This window comes from Thamnophis elegans, chromosome 13 (assembly GCF_009769535.1).
Source record: "Thamnophis elegans isolate rThaEle1 chromosome 13, rThaEle1.pri, whole genome shotgun sequence".
In the NCBI taxonomy this organism is placed as follows: domain Eukaryota; kingdom Metazoa; phylum Chordata; class Lepidosauria; order Squamata; family Colubridae; genus Thamnophis; species Thamnophis elegans.
The window spans coordinates 6932971-6955875 of record NC_045553.1 but is presented as its reverse complement, the minus strand read 5'-3'; the positions used below and the strand labels follow the sequence as shown (position 1 = coordinate 6955875).

At 43.3% G+C, this 22905-nt stretch overlaps 1 gene segment (V, D, J or C); it reads right to left on the bottom strand.

The window, feature by feature from the left end:
- Positions 1–18092: 18092 nt before the first annotated feature.
- Positions 18093–19577, bottom strand: LOC116517189. The segment is given in 2 exon segments: positions 18093–18499; positions 19440–19577. Coding segments are annotated over 2 exon segments (450 nt in total).
- Positions 19578–22905: the final 3328 nt, after the last annotated feature.

Genomic DNA, 22905 nt, shown 5'->3' with positions numbered 1-22905 from the left:
TGGAGGTTCTTCCAAGTTTAGTTCTAGAAAGGGTTGAAAGCCAAAGGGATTTCTCTTACCAACAGAGATCAGGACGATGGAGAGAAGTACCTGGATCATGGTGGGAGAACTCAATGGATGAAGCCCTTCTCTAAACCAAGTGGATTTCCCACTCCCCTCCTCTCCACCTCTCCTAAATCCCCAAAGGACAAGAGAGGACCTCCTCATACAAATGTCTTTGCTCTTCAACTACCAACCCAACCCTCTGGGAGGCTGATTAGAGAGGAAAGGAAGAATCTGCTAAGATATGACTGAGTGTCTGAGAGGATGGGCAACTGCTAGGATGTATCTGGTCTAAAATTAATAATTTCTTGAAGCGGGAGGAAAGGAAAAGTCAAGAATGAGCTATTTGATAGATTGAAGACTGTCCGGCATTCATTCCATGAACCTGTTTTTGAGTTTACGAACCCATATTCCACAAAAAGATATCTGAATTTGGAAAAATATGAGATGTGTTGGAGGAATGTATCTCACACTTCATTGATTCATTCTCATGGTTCAAGGGAGAGGAAATCTCTCTTCAAGACCACCAGCCTAAGGAAAAAGAGGAGAGCTGGACTTCAGTTGGACATAAGAGCTAAGACAGGTCATAAGCAATCCTCATATTCGGATTTCTTAATTTTTGGAACAAGGCACTGGAAGAAGGGCTGGTGGACATAAAACTAACCCTTTCATCCTACATATTTCACCTGCTCTATGGGGATCAGTGCCTTCCTCCTCCATTACTCTGGAGGAAGAGACCAGACTTTGCAGGAGCCACATCTCCCCACCCTTTTGTTTAAATTTTGTCTCCCTTTTGTCTCCATTTTTGGAGAATCATGAAAGCAGCAGCCTCTACGGGCTACTGATATTGCACCATCTGCATTATCTCCACCTGGATTGAGGACATTTGCCACCCTTTGAGGACCGTCATCTTCCTCCTCCTGCACTCTCCAAAGAGTTCAGCTACCCTGCTTTCAGAAGGTGTCAGTCCTGAAAGAAGCTCATAGTATTGGTTTCATCTTTGTCTATTTCACCCAAACCAGGTAGAGGTTGCTAGACAAATGGCCTCGTTTGGCAAATGAAGCAGGATCTGTCTAGGATTTCTGTTTCTTGGATTCGTACGGAACAAAGATCAAATTATATGGTTTGTTCTGATCCTCTGAGGATGGTGGAGGAAGCCTCTTCTCATAATGCCCAAAGCTAGTTAATCCCAGAATAACAAAAATAACAAGCTCGAAGGGACCTTGGAGGTCTTCCAGTCCAACCCCCTGCTCAAGTAGGAAATCCTGTACCATTTCATATAGATGGTTGTCGAATCTATTCTTAAAAACCTCCAGTGATGGAGCCTTCCACAACTTCTGGAGACAAGTCGTTCCACTGGTTAATTGTCCTCACTGTTAGGGAGTTTCTCCTTAGTTCTAGGTTGCTTCTCTCCTTGATTAGTTTCCATCAAACTAGTTATGAGTCCTTAAGTAAAGAGCAGGGAAAAAAATAAAACCATAAATATGATGAGGATCTAGTCTTTCTGAATGAAGATTACTTGGATAGGATGATCTTTCCCTCTTGCCTTATATCAACCAAAATTACACATTTGTCCCTTCTTGTCAAATTTCACTGATGCACCCAGGACAAAAACAAAATAAAGGAAATGAACTGAAGAGAAGGGTTCTTGTCTCACTTCCCCACCTGAATCAATTGCTGTGGAACTGACTACCCATCAAGACACAACAATAGTAGGTGGCTTCATCTTCAACCAGAGCCCCAGTGATAGTCAAGGACATCACATTCCCTGATCTGGACCCGGAGAAACGGGCTGGAACCCCCGATGGTCTGGAACTGGTTCCATAGATCAAAGATCGAGGTTGTTGCCTAGGTATCTGCTGTGACCACCAAGGCTGGTTGCCATCCCCAAGACTTTCACCATCGTATCGACAAGATATGGTGACTGTGCCCCCAGGGGTCACAAATTCTGGGTCCTTCAGGTTCTGCAGTTGTTGAAGGCTGGGGCCTGAAAGAGAGCAAGACATTGCTTGTTCAACAGAGGGTCAAGAGGACCATTAAGAATGGCAGTTATCTATCAAGGAGGTTCTTCCAAGTTCTAGAAAGTGTTGTGCCTCCTTCCAAAGGGATTCTCCTTACCAACAGAGAATAGGATGATGGAGAGAAAAAGCGCCTGGGTCATGGTGGGACAACTCAATGGGACAATCTCTTCTCTAAAGTGAATGGATTTTCTCCTTGGCTCCTCTCTGCCTCTCTTAAACCCCCAAGGGACAAGAGAGGACCTCCTCATGCAAATGTCTTTCTCTTCAACTATCAACCCAACCCTTTGGGAGGCTGATTAGAGAGGAAAGGAAGAAGCTGCTAAGATATGACTTGTTGAAAAGCAATATTTCTGGTAGTAAGGAGCGGAGGACGAGGCAAAACTTAGTCTTTTAATACCTTGAAGGATTTCTGGAGGGCGTCCCGTGAATCTCTTTTGATATGCAGGAGTTAATAAAATGATAACGCAGAAAGCAATTCTTCGGTGCATACGTGGGATGGATTGGGAGAACCAACAGCAAGCTCCTTGATTAATTCTAACCACGTACGGCTCAAAAATAGGAAAAAGAGGGGAACCACCCTCCAATTGGACATATAAAGCAGGGCAGTTCACAAACAATCCTCTTACTGGTTTTTGAAATGTTTTGAAATGTGTCACCAGGAGCAGAATTGTTGGGACTAAACATTTTCTTTTATCCTGCCTATTTCTCATGTTTTTGTTCTGACCTGGGCTTCCTGATACAGTAAAAAGCACACCCTTAGTCCCCCAAACCCTCTTTTTATTTCAAAGGCTGTGTATTATGTTCATTCACAGCCCGTAGTGAGTCACAAATTGTAAAGAGTTCGACAGTGCTCTGCCAAAGTCTTTCAGGATAAGGCTGATAAGCACCCACCTTTATCTTCCTTGAAACACTTCCAAAGACCTAGCTGGCAATTTGCTTGGCAGGGCCACACAGAGCAAAGAGTCAAAACAGAGCTTCAGAATTAAACCAGCATGAACCAAGTTGCTTCCTGCAAAGGCTCACGTGCCTTTGCTCATCCTTTATGGCCTATGGGAAGGGCCAATCACCTCCAAGCCTTACTCCCAAGTCGTCCCTTTTGTTTTAAATGTTCTTTCCTTCTGGCAGCTCTGTTCATGTGTGCACTGGGAACAGGTTCCCCCTGTTCCTCTGCCTCGTTGCTGTCTGACTCGGAGGATTCTGGAGGCTCTGGAGGCACATAACTCACAGATGGCCCTGGCCCCCTCTCTGCTCCGCCCCCCCCCCCTCTGCCTCTCACACAGAGCCCTTGTCCAAGCCTTCCCCAGACTCCTGGACTAGTCCCTGTTCCTCCCCAACCTCCTCACTGTCCAACTTCATTGCCAGCTTCAATTCTGTGATGGATCATGCCCTCCTCCCTCCCTTACTCTAGAGGAAAAGTCTGGACTTTGAAGGGGCCTCATCTGTTATCCTTTTGCTTAAGTTATTGTTGTTGTTTTGGAAAAAACATGAAAGGGCACCAGCAGCCCCTACTGGCCACTGATGTTGCAACATCTGCAGTATCCCCATCTGGGCTGAAGAAATGCAGCATTTATGGTCCTTCAAGAACCATTGTGTCGTCCTCTTCAAACATGAGAGGTAGGGCAGACAAAAGAAAAGAATGATGTAGTTATGATAAGTAATAACCGGATATAAATATTGAATGGTACCCATGAAATGAAGATTAGAAATCCTTTTGGATTATATACAAAAGTTAATAAAAAAGAATTAAATTAGATACAGTTAAGTTTTGATTATTAGGGGGAAAATGTTATGATACAGGATATAGTCAAATAAAGGAGGGATAATGATGACAAACTATATATATATGTATGAGTATAATATAAGGAAACTTGATGAAAATTACCAAGAGTGATTTGGAAAGGAGGATTTAAAAAGTTTGTTATTAAATATTATGGATGTTTAGCTAGAATAAGACATAAGGATTCAGTGTTATTGGAAGATTTTAGAAATATTAAATGAAATGCCAGTATGTGGTTATGTATTAATGTGAAGTAACCATCCACCTTGGTATATTTTATGATGAAGGACATTTAAATAATTATAGTCAAATAAAAATGGAGGTATAAGGGTAACATGTATAAATATTTGACTAAAAATACTTGAGTTAATATGAATTATGCAATGACTGTGGAAGAGATGCACAAAAACCTTTTGTGACCAACTGATACACTTTCTACAATATGTAAAGAAGGAAGATTTTATGTGTTGTGTTTTGAAAATAAAAATAAATTCTATTTTTTTAAAAAAGAAAAGAATGAGATGAAAAAAGGACAAGGAGGGGACAAATGTGCCTTCTTTATTACTTCTCCTACAGAGGATGACACCAAGAATCGCCTGCTGATTTTAATACTTTGGTTTGAAAAAAGAAGTTTAGGTAGGAATTATCTACACATCTGGAATATTGTGCTTCTGTGCGCTTGTCCTTCTCAACCTTAGTGGTTCCAGTGCAACTCATTTAACAATTGCAATTGTTAAGAGGCGAATTGATAAGTGGGTTGCCCTGAATCTTTGGGCCTTCTTTGCCATAGTTGTTAAATGAATTTCTGCAGATGTTGCTTTAATCTCATGGTTGTGAGAATGAAGCTGGTTTTCCACCATTGACTTGATTTGTTGGAAGCCAGTGGGGAAGGACGCAGGGGCTGATCACATGACTCCAGGATGCTAGAACCGTCCAAAATAAGTGTCCTGACTGTGTGCAATTCTTTTGTAAAACCACCTGCAACCTGTGTTGAGCGAAGCCTTCAAGGAAGGCTGAGGCACCTTCTGGTTTTTGTCACAGTTCCCCATAAGGTGGAATCACTGTGCACTGAATATTGCCATCGTGAGTTGTACAGTAATAAACAGCCTCATCTTCTGGTAGAACGTTGGAGATGGTCAACGTGGCCGAATTGGAGGCAGAATCATAAGAACCCGAAAATCGCTGAGGGATTCCAGAAGGTCTCATGGAATGTTTATAGATTATTGGTAAGGGTTGAGAGCCAGTTTCTGTTGATACCAGCACAAAGTGTAGCTGGTAATACTACCACCTGCCCTGGCGCAGGGGATCCTGACTGTTCCTCCATAGGATACCGACAGAGAAGCTGGTTGAGTCATAGTGAACTGGGCCAATGCGCCTGCAGGGGGAAGAAAAGGGGATAAAATGCAATTGAGATGCAATCAGAGGGAAATGTCTTAATTCAGATGAAAGAAAAGGGAGAATAGGGGTGAGGAGAAGGGAATAATTCCAGGAAAGTAGAACTGTTCCAAGGAAGAAGAGAAGATGCTTGATCTTTGCCAATCAACAGGATACCTTACCAATGAAGCAGGTGGGGAGGAAGAGGAGGAAGAAAAAAGGTTGAGCCATGGCAGAGAAATGGGCAAGGACTGATCTTCTGAAGCCAACGTTCCTCCTAGGTGGACCTCTTCTAGTCATGCTTAAATTGAGCTGCAAGAAAGAGAGGCTGCAAAGACATGCAAATACCCTTCCTCTTTCTCCCTTTTAAAGCCTCTAGATCTATTTCCAGGACAAGGGCAGGAGGTGATTGGCAGGAGATTTCATTGGTGAGTCTCCACTGAAGGATGAAGGAGGAAGGGTAGGGAGTCCAACTCCATCTCTCTTCCCTTAGTATCCAGAATTGATCTGTCTTTGGGATTCCCAGATTTCAGTTTACTAGAACCTAAGCAAAGGATCTCCTGGGCAGATGGACCATTGCAAAGAGGTTGTCCATGCAGTCAGCTACTACCATGACATGGAAGCTTTAGAAGGAGGACTAGAAACTTAAATGACGCCCAGAAGTGTATTGGGAGCCAGTGCAACTCAGGAAACAGAGGTGTGACCTGGATTAACAGACACCTTTTCGATTATTTCCAGCTTATGGATACTCTTCAAGGGCAACCCCATTGGATGAACATTGCAGTGGTCCATTTGGGAGGTCACCCAAAGTTTACCTTCCCAATTCAGGGAAGTGGCCTGATTTTGAGGTTGGTGTGGGATGTGCTAAAAGCAAAGGGGTGGGCTTACCCCAAAACACACTTAACCCCCTCCCCAAATGCAATTCAGCTTATTGTCATTGCCATTAAGGGAAATGAATCAGGTAGCTGAACATACACCTTCTGTACAGCGGGTCCCCGATTTACGACCACCATTAATGTCATAATTTCTGTGGCTAAGCAAGGAGGTTGTTCCATGAGTCCCATTCACTTTTACAACGTCTTCGTCACGGTTGTTAAGAAAAGCACCGCAGTTGTTAAGTGAATCATGCAGTCGTTAAGGGAATCTGGTTCCCCCTCATTGGCTGTGTGTGTAGATTGCAAGCTGTGATGGTCATAGAAGGGGGGTCACATGAGAAGAGGATTCTCAAACTGTCAAAAATATATTCGAACCAATTTCATTGTATTTATTTTGTTCAATGATAATAAAGGCTAGACTCCTAGAATTCCGTGGCTGTGTGCAATTCTTTTGTGAAACCAGTTTTGAAGCCAATCCGAATTCTCTTATTAAATTTGCTTCTCGGAAGCTGGCTGGGAAGGTCATAAAGGGGGGGGGGGGGGGCACTTGAAAAGAGGATGCCAAAAAATGTTGAAAATATATTCCCTTGCTGTGTGCAATTCTTCTGTCAAACCACCTGCAACCTGTGTTGAGTGAAGCTTTCAAGGAAGGCTGAGGCACCTTCTGGTTTTTGTCACAGTTCCCCATAAGGTGGAATCACTGTGCACTGAATATTGCCATCACTAGACAAACAGTAATAGTCAGCCTCATCTTCTGGTTGAACGTTGGTGATGGTCAAAGTGGCTGTGTTAGAGGAAACATCAACAGAACCAGAAAATCGCTCAGGGATTCCAGACGGCCTCTTACTATCTTCATAGATCACTGCTAGGGGTTTAGTGCCAGGTTTCTGCTGATACCAGTGCACATATTTGTCAGAAAAACTACCCCCTGTCCTGGTACAGGTGATCCTGACTGTCCCTCCTGGGGATACCGACTGAGAAGCTGGTTGAGTCATGGTGAACTGGGCCAAGGAAACTGCAGGGGGGAGAAAATGGATGAAATGAAACTGAGATACAACAAGAGGAAAAAGTTTTAATTCAACTGAAAGGAAGGGAATAATTCCAGCAAAGTAGAAATGTTCCAAGGAAGAGGAGAAGATGCTTGATCTTTGCCAGCCAAAAGGATATTTTACCAGTGAAGAAGGTGAGGAGGAAGAGCAGGAAGAGATACCGTTGGGCCATGGCAGAGAAATGGGCAAGGACTGATCTTCTGAAACCAAAGTTCCTTCTAGGTGGACCTCTTCTCCTCACGCTTAAGTTGAGCTGCAAGGAAGAGAGGCTGCAAAGGCATGCAAATACCCTTCCTCTTTCTCCCCTTTAAAGCCTCTAGATCTATTTCCAGGACAAGGGCAGGAGGTGATTGGCAAGAGATTTCATTGGTGAGTCTCACTGAAGGAGGAAAGAGGAAGGAGGAAGGGTAGAGATTCCAACTCCATCTCTCTTCCCATAACTTCCTGAACTGATCTGTCTTTAGGATTCCCAGATTTCAGCATGGGAACCTAAGCAAAGGATCTGATGGGCAGGTGGACCATTGGAAAGAGGTGGTCCCTGCAGTCCGCTGCCCCCCCCCCAATGCCACGAAAGCTTTAGAAGGAGGACTAGAAACTTAAATGACACCCAGAAGTGTATTGGGAGTCAGTGCAGCTCCGGAAGTACAGCTATAACTGGATTAACAGACAACTTTTCAACTAAAGTGGCTGGCAGGAGATTTCATTCCCTCCTTGGTGAATGGATTGAAGATCCAACTCCACTTCTCTTTCTAGAACATCCGGAATTGATCTGCCTTTTCTATTCTCACATTTCAGTGTTGCTGGAACCTAAGCAAAGGAGCGGATGGACAGGTAGACCCCTGGAAAGAGCTGGTCTCCCCGTTAAGATGCCCCCATGCCATGAAAGCTATTAAAGCATCACCAAAAGCATATTGGGAGTTAGGGTAGCTCAGGAGGCAAAGGTGTGACCTGGGCTACTGATACCTTTTCAACTACCATATTTTTCGGAGTATAAGACACTCCAGAGTATAAGACGCAGCTTGGTTTTTGGGGAGGGAAATAATAAGAAGAAAAATTCTGCTTCTGCCTACTAGCATCCATGGTATTCACATGACACATGATAACAAGGTCAGTCAGTGAATAGGCATAGCAACCAAGTCAGCCAAGGAGGGCTATTTGGACTCTGAAAAAGTCCTTGCCGTGTGAGCAACAAGGAGACAGGAAGGAGCCTGGCTTAGCCGAGAACTGAAAGTGAAACTGCTTGTGTTTTGCTTGTATTTACGGCTGCCTTGGAAAACCTGCTTTTGGCAATGTATTGTATATTATTATTATTTTGAATCCTACTGAATCAGTTACTGTGCTTTCTGAATGTGATTGTCTCCCCTACTTGTGGCCCATTTTTTGCTTCCAGGCAGCTTCAGGGAGGCCTTCTAGGCCCAAAACGGGGCACAGGGGAGTCTCGCCCCCCACCATTGCCATCTGTTTTTGCTCCCAAGAGGCTGCAGTGAGGCCTACTAGGCCCAAAACGGGGCACAAGGGAGTCTCACCCACCCCCTCATGGCCCGTCTTTGCTCCCAGGAAGCTGCAGAAGGCCTACTAGGCCCAAAATGGGGCATGGGAGGGTCCCCTGCGCATGTGGGGACAGGAGGGCAGGAGGGTGGCTGCATGCACAGGTGGACGGGGCAAGCGGGGGCTGTCGCACATGGATTGCATTATGGTTCGACTTACTTTCTATTTCAAGACACATGTGATTTTTTTTAATTTTATTTTTATTTTGGGTTATTATTATTTTTTTACTGAAGATTGTTCTGTATGGTGACTTCTGTGCTCAGCCACCTGCAACTAAGTGAGGCTTGTTGGCACTGAGGAGGAAGGTTTCGTCCCAGTTCTCACATTGGGTCGGACCGATGTGCTCAGCTCTCTTGTCTTCACAAGATAAATTGCTATTATCAGCCTGGCTTGAAGGTTGCAGATGGACCAAAGGGAAGAAAGAGTCAGCGGAACCGTAAAACCACTCAGGGATTCCGAGATGGACATGCAGGAGGAGGTCCTCAACTTACAAGCCGTTCATTTATGCGTCTGGTTTGGCAATTGCACCGTGGCCAGATAGGACATCACTCCAGAGGGTCAACGTCATTGCCCAGAGGATCAAGGGTTGCCCTCTCCTCTCTTTGGAAGAGCTTTATAGCTCCCACTGGCTGAAGAAAGCCCAAAACCTTCTTAAAGATCCATCTCATCCTGGACACCCTTTTTTTCCTTTTATTTAGCAGATTTTTTTTATTATTTTTTCCCTTCTACAACATCTTACAGTCATTAAATCAACATTGTTATGTCATCATACCTGTACAGGTATATAATATTTCGCTTCTATATTTACACACCTTTATACACAGTTCTATATATATTTGTAAATAGTTTTTTGGCTGAATTAATTTTATTCTTGTTTTGCATCCATTTGTACCAATTGTTCCAAATTTCATAATATTCCGACTCTTCTTTATCTTTTAATTTCAGTGTTAATTTGCCCATCTCTGCACAATCCAAGGTTTTTTTTAATCACTAATTCGTCCGAAGGGGTATTATTTTGTTTCCAGCATTGGGCAAATGCTATTCTAGTTGCAGTTAGCAGATGTGTTAATATGTACTTAATTTTCTTTGTATATTTCCCTTTGATTATTCCCAGTAGAAAGATTTCGGGTTTGTATTTTATCTGTTTTTTCAGCTATTACCATTTGGCAGCCAGTACAGGGCAATAAAACAAGGACAAAGAGGCTGAAAAACAGCTTCTATCCCAGGGCAGTAACTATGTTGAATTCTACAGTAGAGTGCAATATGAATGCAATATCAGGGGTTTTCAATTCAATTGCATAGAATGTGAAGGATGCGTGTTTGCAATTTATTTTTTATGGTTATAATGTACACTGAAGATGGCCTTTAATTCCGTTGTACGAGGTGCAATGACAGGTAAACGAACTAATTTAGTGACTGCTTGAAGTTACAAAGGCACTGAAAAAGGTGACTTACAAACAGTCCTCACACATATGACGATTGAAGCATCCTCACGGTCAGGTGATCCAAATTTGGGGCATGTATTTATGACGGTTGCACTGTCTCGCGCAATCCCCCTTTGTGACCTTCTCGGCTCCCAACAAGCGAAGTCAATGGGATTCACTTAACGACGACAGGGTTCACTCAAGGTCTCTGACTGCAAATCCTCCCTTGAAAGACTTTGCTGGAGGTGAATGAGCAGGATTCACAGTCAATTAATAAAAGGGGTTTTTGTCAAGACTCTCTCTCTCTCTCCCTCCCTCCCTCCCTCCCTCCCTCCCTCCCTCCCTCTCTCTCTCTCTGTATCGGTCGGGAATCCCAGAGGCCATTTTTGAAGACATTTTTCATAATAAAGATGGTGGAGGAGGAGGAGAAAAAAAAGGAGGAGAAGGAGAAGAAGAGGAGGAGGAGATGAGGAGAAGAAGAAAAGGAGAAAAAGGAAGAAGAGAAGACACTTTTTCATAATAAAGATGGTGGAAGAGGAGGAAAAAGACATACTCAGTTCCTGCAACTGTTCTTCATATGTTTTAGCTTCCAGTCCACTAATCATCTTTGTTGCTCTTCTCTTTTCCCCCTTACCAGAGGGAGCCCCCTTGTGGAGTACCGTTAGCATGGCAACTCCATTGCACTGTACAGTAGAAGCTATTTTACGACAATACAGTAGAAACCATTTTAAGGCACAACAGGCTATATCTTAACAGAACACACATCCCGAGAGGTTTTAGCGGTCTCTTACCCCCACAGTATTTGTCTCCAGAGAGTAAGTCATCTGTGTACCAAGTTTGGTTGAAATTGCTCAAGGCATTTCAGACTTATGCTGACATACAGCCATTTTTATAGATATAGTTATGTTAATAATAGTTCCATGATATTCAGCAGATACTACCTTCCCCAGCAGGAAAAGGACAATGGATCCATTTCCACCGTTCCTGTAGATCTTTTCAAAGCTTAAGAACCTCAAGAGCAGGGATTTCTTTTTTGATCTTAGAGCTCCTCCTGGTGGCAAAGCTTTTGAATCACTACCTTGGATTCAGTTTGGTCAGAAGGTTCTTCAGCTTGAATGAATCAAACAGACGTTCAGACCAACAAAGGGTTTCCTCCCATGGGAGGTGGTGACAGATGCAGCAAAAATATCTGTGGTTTCCGGAATCTGAATGACCGTTAACCACAAATAATAAGTATGGTGAGATAAACGCAACCCTCACACACAAATAGTTTCCTGTTGGCTGAAGTTGGTCGAGATACTTGCAGTTATCTTTTTGCATGTATACTCATCTTCAAAGTGACCACATGACTTTCTCTTTCAGGCTCCTCTCCCTGGAAATTGATGGTCTAATTGATCAACTCAACCCACCCCTGTGCGTTTCAACAGGGACCCTGTCTAATTAAACCCAGTTTGGATACAGACCGAGAATTCCATAGGAACAACATTGGAATGGAATAGAATAGAATAGAATTAAGGGAAGGGAAGGGAAGGGAGGGGAGGGGAGGGGAGAATAGAATAGAATAGAATAGAATTCTTTATTGGCCATGTGTGATTGGAAACACAAGGAATGTCTTTGGGGCATATGCTCTTAGTATTCATAAGGAGAATAAAATGCATTCATCAAGAATAAAAAGATACAACACTTAGTGATAATCAAGGTTACTAATAGACTATCAAATCGTACTAGGAAACAAATAAAAACAATAGAAATTGAAAGATGCAAGCAACATGGTTATAGTCATAAGTGGGGAGAGATAGATACTAGGAAGGAAGAGAAGAGTAACTACAGTCTTAGTAAATTATTGACAGTGTTGTGGGAATTAGTTGTTTAGCAGAGTGATGGCGTTCGGGGGAAAACTGTCCTCGTGTCTAGTTGTTCTGGTGTGCAGTGCCCTATATAGCATCGTTTTGAGGGTAGAAGTTGAAACAATTTGTGTCCAGGGTGCGAGGGGTTTGTAGATATTTTCACGACCCTCTTTTTGACTCGTGCAGTGTGCAGGTCCTCAATGGAAGGCAGGTTGGCAGCAATTGTTTTTTCTGAAGTTCTGATTATCCTCTGAAGTCTCTGTCTGTCTTGTTGGGTTGCAGAGCCAAACCAGACAGTTATAAAGGTGCAGATGACAGACTGAATCATTCATCTATAGAACAGAATCAGCAGCTCTTTGGGTAGTTTGAGCTTTCTGATTTGGCACAAAAAGAACATTCTTGGTTGCGCATTTTAAATGTCCATTCACAGAGGAAGGGGAAGGATTCAGAATGCAACTGGGTTGTTCAACCTCACATCTGAATCCCAAGTTCTGCTGCGATTTCTCCGCGGGTGGTTCATGAAGCCAATGAGGAAAGAAGACTCGGACACGAATTTCCTTCGGGACGAAACCGACCCAGAACGAAGTCTGGGGGCTTCTTTTATTGATCATACACAAGGGAGGGGTGGATTCACATAGCCAATGCGGACCAATCATGATTGTGCAAGCTTACAGTATATGGTAACTCATTTACTCTCATGTAGACTCGAAGAACACTCATAGTCAATAAACCTTTTATCATCATGCAAACATCCAATGCTTAATTAATGTTTGAGAGTTAAACAGTTGTAACCCCTGATTTTATCAACGCTTAGTTACAAGTCTGTGGTTGCTGATCTGTTTAGTGTTAAGGGTACTGATTTAATCAACGCTTGGAGTTGGACAGTTTGTCTTACTGATCTAATCATATGGCCAATTATTGCTTTTAGTTTACTGATTTAATCATATGGTTAATTATTGCTTCTGTTCTATACGTGTTACAGTATGGCAGAATGCATACCTGCACGTATATCGCAACATCTCCTACTTTTGTTTTAAATTTTGAGGAGTAGGAAGGGAGTATCGTTTTTCTCTGGGTCTTCATCAGAGAATGCTGTCAGTAGGGCTTTGTGTTGCGAATCAAAGATTGCTGTGTTAATGTTTTTGCCCTGTGTCATACTTTCTACTGTGGATTGAATGATGATTCGGAGCACTGGGATTAAACAGGGTAAAAGGAGAAACCCTAGGAGCGCCATGCCTGCCATGAAGGTGGCTTGTTTCCAATTGCGAAAAATTCCTCCCAGGAAGCCTGCATCATCCATTAATCCTGTCCACTTTTGCACGGGTACGTGTACCAATTTCTGCAACTGAGATTGGCCACTACCTTGCCAGTTTCATCAATTTGAAGACAGCAATTTGTAAGATTAAATTTCCCACATACTCCCCCTTCCTTTTGTTTTTTCTTCAAAACATGTGAGTGGAATGCACATGTGTTTAGCTTTCAACCATGAAGGTCTAGCAACGAGGGTACAAATTTCTGGAAAGAAATTTACAGTATCCAATTTTCCATGCCAATTAGTATTAGATATCACTTTATATGAGCTTCCAGACAGGTTTTTTAAACAAGCAGAAATCCCAAAAATTAAAAGGGATGGTTCTTCAACCTGCCCTGGCTTTTTATTTTAGTGAGGCCAAATTGAGTTTAGCTAATGTGCAAAAACTGTGTGTAGAGGAGATAGTTTCAATCTAATTCTGAATGGGCTCTTCTCTCTCTCTCTCTCTCTCTCTTTCCTGGTGTGTGTGTGCGTGTGTGTGTGTGTGTGTAGCTGCTTCTACAATATAGAAAATACAGACATTTTAGACAAACTTTCCCTCCCACTAGACATAAATCCAAGGTGTTCAGAATTGCTGTGCTATCATTCTCAAAATACAATTCTTACATGAATACATTAAACTGATTACAATATAAATGAGAAAAGAAAGAAACCTAACAATGAATTTCTGTGAAGAAAGCAAAGAAAGAGAACTTTAGGATCAATTTTCACCCTCCCCAATAGTCTTCTGGGGATAGAAGAAAGTCTTTTGGTCTTTACTTCTCCATCTCAGGGTCCATTCTTTCATATCTGCTGGATGGCATTAGGCTTAGCTTGCTGATAAGAGTGGTCAGTCAGGTTTGGTAGAGTCGGTCCCAGGCTTGGGTAAGTTTTTTCTCCTCATGTCAGGTTTTATCAGAATGCAATCGCCAGCAGCCAATTCAAGAGTTAGCAGTCCTTTGTGTCTTAGGTGAAGAAAAAGAGAGGCCAAATATACAGTTCTTTACAGACATATCTTTAGTCCCATGTTGTGGAATCTCACCCATTCTGTCCAAATGTGGAAATCCAAACATTATTCCAGAAGGCAGACAATGTAAATGATGTAAATTTCATGGAACAGGACATTCCCACTGCTTCTATGATTGAAACACTTTTGCAGTAAGATGAGTAAATTTTCAAAAGAGACAACAACTTGTGTTGCAAACAAACAAACAAAATAACATAGGGTAGAGTACCTTGACTCACAAGCTTTTAAAAATGCACTCAGGTGTAGAAGAGAAAGGGAAGAAAAATAGCTTTTTTTAAAAAGTGCAATTAAAAAAAGAGGTACTTTGAGGCAACACTCCAAAATATTAGATTCCATTCAGATGGAAGCAAATCCTCATCAAGTATGTTAAAACATTTACAAATGTAAGCAAAATATCTCAAAATCATTTCTGTTTATAGGTTTAATTAAGCATTTTAAACCTCAAAAATTTCCAGAAGGAAAAGAGAAAAAGTCAAAATTGCATTCAGAGCAGAAAAGGAAATGTAATTGCATAACTTTTATAGATGAAAAGATAACAGTAAAAGGTAAAGGTGAAGGAGTAAGTCACCCATTTACTCCAAATTTTCAGAAGAGAGAGGAAAAAAAATAGTTAAAATGAGCAGAAAACTTCAGCCGCCCTTCAATGACCCAAAAAGAATGAGGGAAAGAAGGGGGGGTAATGCACAGAGGCATTCACAAGTATCTCTAGGGGCATTTCATACACACGTTCATTGTAAAAATGAGCAGACACACACTCTCCTCATTTCTCCTGCTTCCCTCCAAAGAATGACCCAGAGGGAAAAAGGGGGGGGGGGGTTTCACGCAGGCAATCACAGGTTTTTGGATCTCTTCAGTTATCACTTTCGGGGACATATACATTCATACTGCAATTATGCTTGCTCATGCCAACCAATCATAACACACAAGCATACACACACATACCATTAAACAACCTTGCAACTTACTGTTTCTTTATATGAAAGGAATTAAAGTACATTCATACCAACTTTTTACCATTGACATACATTTGCACTGCAATCAGACTGCTTGTGTAAATTAATTTCACACACAAAATATCCCATTTCATTCTTCTTTCATACAAAGCAGTTATTACAATTATTTCAGGGAGCTGTACATAAGCCAATGAGCTCCATTTTCTATTATTAAGAAATTTCAACTTCCCTCCAGGTCTGAAAATGATTACACACACACATGCACACATACCATGAAATAACATTTTCAGGCCTGGGGGAGGTTCTGTCACTTTAAATCTTCAAATGTCTTTATTTAGCTAGCTGATCAAACATCAATTCAATTCAATTCTACATGTTATTAGATGCACACCTAAGAATTTTTTTTAACAGACATTACATCAAAGTAATCAAGTCCAATTACCTAGGTCTTCCCATTCAGTCAGGCTTTAATCGCTTTGGGGAAGAAACTCAGTTAGAATTTCTCTTCAGTTCATCTGATGGTGGCCAGAAAATCAGCAAATTTGTTACAAAATCTAAATGAAAACTGTCTTCTAGAGGCCAGGTTTCGAGTAGGTTTGCCAGATAAATGTGCAGAGGGTTTTTACTCAGGGTGAAGGCAAACCTTTAGTAGGAATTTCCTTCATCTTGTACATACACACACAAGGCTACACTCTCCTTCCCCCAAAAGGAAAAAAATTTTACTCACCTGAAGAGTAAATCTTCCAGGCCTGAAAAACATGAAAACAAGGTTCCCTCCCCCACAGAAAAGGCATTGTTGGGGGATTAAGGGTAAGGGAGGGGCTTGGGGCTGGGTGGGTAGAAAGCTTGCAGGCAGAGTAAAAAAAAGGTAAAATCATCAGTTACTAAACAGATAAACTGGTAACATTTATGGGGATATCACAGATGCAAAATGGGGTCTGGATTCACATGCTTCAGGAAGGAAATAAACAGGTAAAATCATTTAAACACACGATAGAAGCAAGGATGAAACTTTTCCTGTAAATGAACTTAAAACATTTCCTGGGTTGTTACTTTAAGGCAAAGGGATGGAAGGAAGGAAAAAAAACCTTATCTGTACTCTTTTTTTGGGGGGGGGGGAGGAAACAAACTGAGCAAAGGCAATTTCTGCCAGTTTAGACCTTGAGGGTGCACAAAGACTTAGGCACACATTTACACAAGAACAAGGAGAAAATAAGAAGGGGAAAAACAGAACTCTCAGGTTTTCACATCCTACATTCCTAGCACAAATCTGTCAAATTAGGGAAGGCACAAATCTTAACAAACAAACCACGTGGTTACATAGAAGACAAAGAGACAAAGAGACAGGAGAAAAAAAGAAACCTCAACATTTTTCCCTTTTCTTTTAAGTACCTTTATGTAGCCAAATTAGTTTTCCTGTATTATCACAGAACAACAGAAACAACAACAAAAATTTAAACTTTAGAGAATTAAAATTTAAAGGTACTCACCTTCTTTCCAGGCAGCCTTTGAGCTCAAACTCAAAACCCCTTTAAAACCTAGATCCAATGGTTAAGGCCAAGATAAAGTCCACCCTCAGACTCAATGGGGTCTGTGCCGGCATGGGAGGCTTACCTGGGCCATATCCATTTGTTAGGCTAGCTTGGAGTCCCATCTGTGGGTCGCCAATTGTTGAGAGAAATATCCTTCTGGGTTCAGCTCCAAGTGGGGAAGAAGACACTGGAGACATGGAGGCTGCTTGGAAAGATGGTTTACTGTTGGACAGGGCCACATGGCTTGAGCCCTGACCAGAAAAGGTGATCACATGTTTCAATGTTGATGGAGAAGAAGAGAGAAGGGAAGAGGAAGGGGCTTGCTAGGCCTTTTTGATAAGTAAACGCCATGTTGTTAAAACGCCCAGAGGGGCTCGGGGTTCCTCATGGAAGTAGGTGCCCAATTTTATCCATAAGGAGAGCTTTAAAGACCCCTTTATCCGGGTAGATTGGACAATGATTTTAGACATCAGTCAATAAGTCAATTAAATGCTTTTGAGGGGGAAACGGGAAGCGACTTGCCCATCGCTTGAATAATTACACTAGAAAACCTAGATATCCCGAAGCTCATGAAGGTGCGCTTCCTGTTCTTTCGAGAAACCCGATCCCATACTCACGAATTGAGAGGGTGCTCCGTTCGCAGACGGCCAGCCCTGGGTGCGAGGCTTTTCCCAGCCGAGGGTGAGATGAGATGGGCAGCATGGATCATCACGTCGGGGTCACCAGATGCGATTTCTCCGCGGGTGGTTCATGAAGCCAATGAGGAAAGAAGACTCGGACACGAATTTCCTTCGGGACGAAACCGACCCAGAACGAAGTCTGGGGGCTTCTTTTATTGATCATACACAAGGGAGGGGTGGATTCACATAGCCAATGCGGACCAATCATGATTGTGCAAGCTTACAGTATATGGTAACTCATTTACTCTCATGTAGACTCGAAGAACACTCATAGTCAATAAACCTTTTATCATCATGCAAACATCCAATGCTTAATTAATGTTTGAGAGTTAAACAGTTGTAACCCCTGATTTTATCAACGCTTAGTTACAAGTCTGTGGTTGCTGATCTGTTTAGTGTTAAGGGTACTGATTTAATCAACGCTTGGAGTTGGACAGTTTGTCTTACTGATCTAATCATATGGCCAATTATTGCTTTTAGTTTACTGATTTAATCATATGGTTAATTATTGCTTCTGTTCTATACGTGTTACAGTATGGCAGAATGCATACCTGCACGTATATCGCAACATTCTGCCAACTGTCTTCCCAATTGAACTCCATGATTGATCAGAGCTAGAGAACATCTTCAGACCTTAAGTTGAATCCGTCAGCCAGGTGGCCCTCTCTTACCAGCTGTCGTGAATGAATTCCCCGAGGGGTAGGGCTTTTGTGTTCATTTCTCCATAATGTGTAGCACAGTGGTATTCTGAACCTGTGGATGATAGGCAATAATAGGTGGCTTCATCTGCTGCTTGGACCTCAGAGATGGTTAGATAGCAGGAGTTAAGGCTGGCATCTTTGGAAGCCGCAAATCTATCTGAGACTCCGGTTTTCCTTCTTTGATTGGATTCATCTTTATAATACAGAAGGTATTTGGGAGGGTTTGGCAGTTGGTGCTGAAGCCAGCTTACGGTGTGGGTTGCCATGGTGCCACTGGAAAGGGTGCAAGAGATCTGAACGGCTTTCCCCAGGGATGCCGAGACGGAGACAGGCTGGGCGAATGAGATCGTTGCATCTCCTGCAAGTTGGAAGACACAAGCACACACCGATCAGGATAAGGTGCTCCTTTCTGGAAGTTCTTGAGATGATGCTGTGATACCAGGAATCCTGGAATCCATCCTTCGGTTGGACAAGCAGCAGAAGACAGCACGTTGCTCTTTGATCTCCTTGAGATGAAAGCTATCCTGTTTCCACCTGCCTCCGTTTCCTCTCGCTGCCCATTACACCTAGAATTGCCACTCCAAATTCTTCTGTGAAACCTCCAACCTTCAGTCCTTCCTCAAAAACTCACTTTGTCTAGCTAACATTTGGGTCATCCAAGTATTCTGCTCAACCGAGACCCGTTGGTTAAAAGAAGGGTGGTAGCTGCTCTCGTAGAGAACCAGAGATGACCTCAGAGAAGGTCTGCAGAAGCCCAAGCATGCTTGAAGCATGGACTTCAAATCCATGGACCCTTGGAAACATGGACAACATTAAGAAGCTGGAACTCAGTTCTCACTCGCTCCCCAGGAAGACAAAACAGTCAGCTTTTCAAGATTGTGTTAACCTACATCAACAAAGTAGAGGTATCAAATTCGTGGATTCCCTTTTTCTCATCTGGCCAATTTGAAGGACAAACAGGTCCACTCTCCACCCATGATTCTATATTCTCTTTTCTAGCCTTTCCTTGTTATGTTTCTTAGCGCCGTAAGCTCCTTACCAGATCTATTTTCCCTAAATCACCCTCTGAATGAAAAGGTTCTCTCCGCCCATCGATCCCTAATGGGACCAACTGATCGTAGCTTAAACTCTACCAGTTCCATAAGATCCAAGTGCAATTAATTTAACCTGCATTTATCCCCCACCCACTCCCACATAATATCTCCCACAATTCATTTAAACATGCATTTATTCCCCTTTCCGTCATATCATCCAATAATGGAGCAATTTGCAGTCAAAGTTTGGGCATAAAATATTACCCCAAGTGTTTGCAGTCAGGAGCGCCAAAAGCAAGAATAAAGAAGCTAGCAGGGACATATTAGAAATCAGTTTTGCAAAGTTTTGCAATCTCTATTTTTTTTTTTAAAGGAAAAAGAACTATCTCTGATAAAAATGTTGATTTGATGGCAATGGCAGAGAAATGTTGAAAATACAACTAATTATAGACCAGCCCCCCCCAAAAAAAGAATGCAAATGAACTCCCACCCCTTGGGATATTTGCATATAAGTTCCCCAAACTGTAGGGAAGCATTAATAAGGAGAGTTACCAGCAGTGTTGTATAGCCAGCTTATGCTGGTTTGTGACAGTCCGTTGTTAATTTTGGGGGATGTTTGATAGGCAGCTGAAAGCAAAGTTGGCCCTCTGCAGCTGTAGCACCCATTAGCTGTTTGGCAGCTGGCAATGAAGCACAGTGGGTAGAGCCTCTTGTTAAAAGTTTACCAGCACATCACTGGTGATACTGCTTCAGTTACAACTGTAAGGAAACCTTTTCTTTCTTTCTTTCTTTCTTTCTTTCTTTTTCTTTCTTTCTTTCTTTTTCTTTCCTTTCTTTTTGTTTTTTCTTTCTTTTTCTCTTTCCTTCCTTCCTTCCATTCTTCCATCCATCTTTCCTTCCCTCTTTTTACTTTTTCTTTCCATTTTTCCTTCCCCTTCTATTTTTCTTTTCTTTCCTTCTATTTTTTCTTTCCTATTTTTGTTTTTTTTCTTTCCTTCTCTCTCCCTCTTTCTCTCTCTCTCTCTCACCTTTCTCTTCTCTCTCTCTCCCTCCCCTGTCTCTCTCTCCTCTCCTCTCTCTCCTCCTCCCTCTCTCCGTCTCTCTCTCTCCTCTCTCTCCTCTCTCTCTCCTCTCTCTCTTCTCTCCCTCCCCTCTCTCTCCTCACTCTCCTTTCCTCTCTCTCCTCTCTCTCTCTTCCTCCCCCCTCTCTCCCTCCCTCTCTCCTCTCTCTCTCTCCCTCCCCTCTCTCCCTCTCTCTCCTCTCTCTCTCCCTCCTGTCTCTCTCCTCTCTCTCCTCTCCTCTCTCCTCTCTCTCCCTCTCCTCTCTCTCTTCTCTCTCCCTCCCTCCCCCCTCTCTCTCCCCTCTCTCTCCTCTTTCTCTTCCTCCCCCCTCTCTCCCTCTCTCCTCTCTCTCTCTCCCTCCCATCTCTCTCCTCTCTCTCTCTCCTCCCTCTCTCTTCCTCTCTCTCTCCTCTCTCTCCTCTCTCTCTCCCTCCCCTCTCTCCCTCTCTCCTCTCCTCTCTCCCCTCTCTCTCTCCTCTCCTCTCCCTCTCCCTCTCTCTCTCTCTCTCTCCCTCTCTCTGGAAAGCTTGGAATTCAGAAGCAGCTAGAGAGCTGGCCAGTCCCGGTACAAAATGTTTAAAAACCCAAAGTGACACGGTCTACTTCTGAAAACGAAAGCCTTCAAATGTTTGCTTATAGAAGTGGGGGGGGGGCAAACATAGCTTGTGCGATCACCAAAGAAGAGGGAAGGCATTTCTGGTTCTCTGCATTAGCCAAACGACCCCTCGACCAATCAGGTTTTGGCCAAACCCCCATTTGGAGAACGAAGGGACAGACCTTGTGTTGAATTATTAGGATGTCTTTTTTTTTCCCTCCCAAGGTTGCCTCATCCTTGGCAGGCTGGGAGCGTTAATCTCCAAGGTCCAGATCTGCATTGCCAGACTTAACCTGACACTACTGCCCTTGCGAGCTTTATGCAATATGCTAAGATCTAAATTAAGACCCAGCAAAGGGCCACGCGGTTAAGCTGAACCTTTTTCCACCTCTGTCCCCTCCCGTCTGCCTGCGCACTGTTATCTCCCACATCTGAAGAAAGTCCAGCATTTACTAACCGGAAAATAACAATGCGAGGCCCTGTAGTTGGAATGAGTCCAACCGTTGGTTCCTCTTGGTCCTACCAACATTCTCTTCCACAACAGAAAATATGAAGTGGACAAGTGGAGAACCTCCAGCCCATGGGTCAAAGTGGGTCACTCCTCTCTTTTAAGTTCCGTTATGGCCCACTCTTGTGCCAGGTTCCGGGGTTGGCAAACAAGGAATAAACAAACCAACAGGTCGTTCAAAGTGTGGATTGTATTGTTCTCCAGAGTGAATTGAATTCAGAGCTACTGCTGAGTGCTCCCCTCTGTTTAAGTGATACCACGGCTCCTCCCCACCCCCTTGGCACACACCCCCAACAGCTCCTGCAGGCTTAACTGGAATGGAGGCTTGTCCCATGCACAGATGCTAAGCGCAGCTCAGTGTACATGCTCTGAATCCGAACAACAGCTGAGAGTCGGGTATCAGCTGAGAGTCGGGTATCAGCTGAGAGTTGGGTATCAACTGCTCAGCTAACAGGAACAGCAGCTGTCAGCCTTTTGACAACTCCTTATATGTTGGCACCAGTTTCTCCTCAGCCAATCAGGGCTCAGCAGCTCTTGTGTCAGGCACGGACCAGAGTGCAACCTGGACGCAGCACTCCCAAGCTCTGTTTTCACTGGCAGAGGGTTGCAGGACGCCATCGTGGCCGAAAACGGAGCTCAGGAACCCATTTCCGCCAGCAGAGCATTCGGGCCCCCACGGACGCCCATGATATGAGTGACATCAAGCTGGCCATGCCCACTCTGTGTGTCATTCCCCCCCCAACTCTGATGCAGCCCTCAATGAAATCGAGTTTGACACCCTTGTGCTAAAACATCATATGGCTTGCTTGTACACAGTGCGGGGATTTTGGACCTGAATTTGCCAAGCCCAGGGGTGTGTGACTGGTGGCCCATGGGCCGGGTGCGTCATGCACAGGCCACGCCCACCCCAGCTCCACAAAGGGGGAAAGCATCATGTTACGTCACATGACGTCAGCGTGACTGCGCGAGTTTGACACCCATGACCTAGTCCAACGTGTCCACCAAAATTTCAGTAGGCAGCCATTCCAAATCAAACCCCAATGCCCAAGATCAACCATCATCCTTTCCCTTCCTAAACATGATGCCTTCTGCTGGAATTACGAGCATTGTAACCCTGCCAGGTCCAAATTTGGAGAAAGATCTGTTAGATGCCATCCTTCAAAAATCTTCACATTCAATTCCCGGACAGACTTGTTTGGCTAATTCTACAGGTAATCCCCGAGTTACGACCACAATGGTTCCCAAAATTTCCACTGCTAAGCGAGTGAAGTGAGTTTCGCCCCATTTTACAACTTTTCTTGCCACATTTGTTAAGTGAATCACTGCAGTTGTTAAGCGAGTAACCCAGTCGTTGAGTGAACCTGGATTCCCCGTTGATTTTGCTCACCAGGACACCGCAATGGTCGTAAATACGAGTCAGCTGCTGGGTTTTGATGCTGCAAGAGTTATGATGTGTGAAAAAACAGTTGTAAGTTGCTTTCTTCCAGTGCTGTTGTAACTTTGAGCTACAAGTGAACCATTGTAAATCAAGGACTACCTGTATATCCCTCTTTTAAACCCCCAAT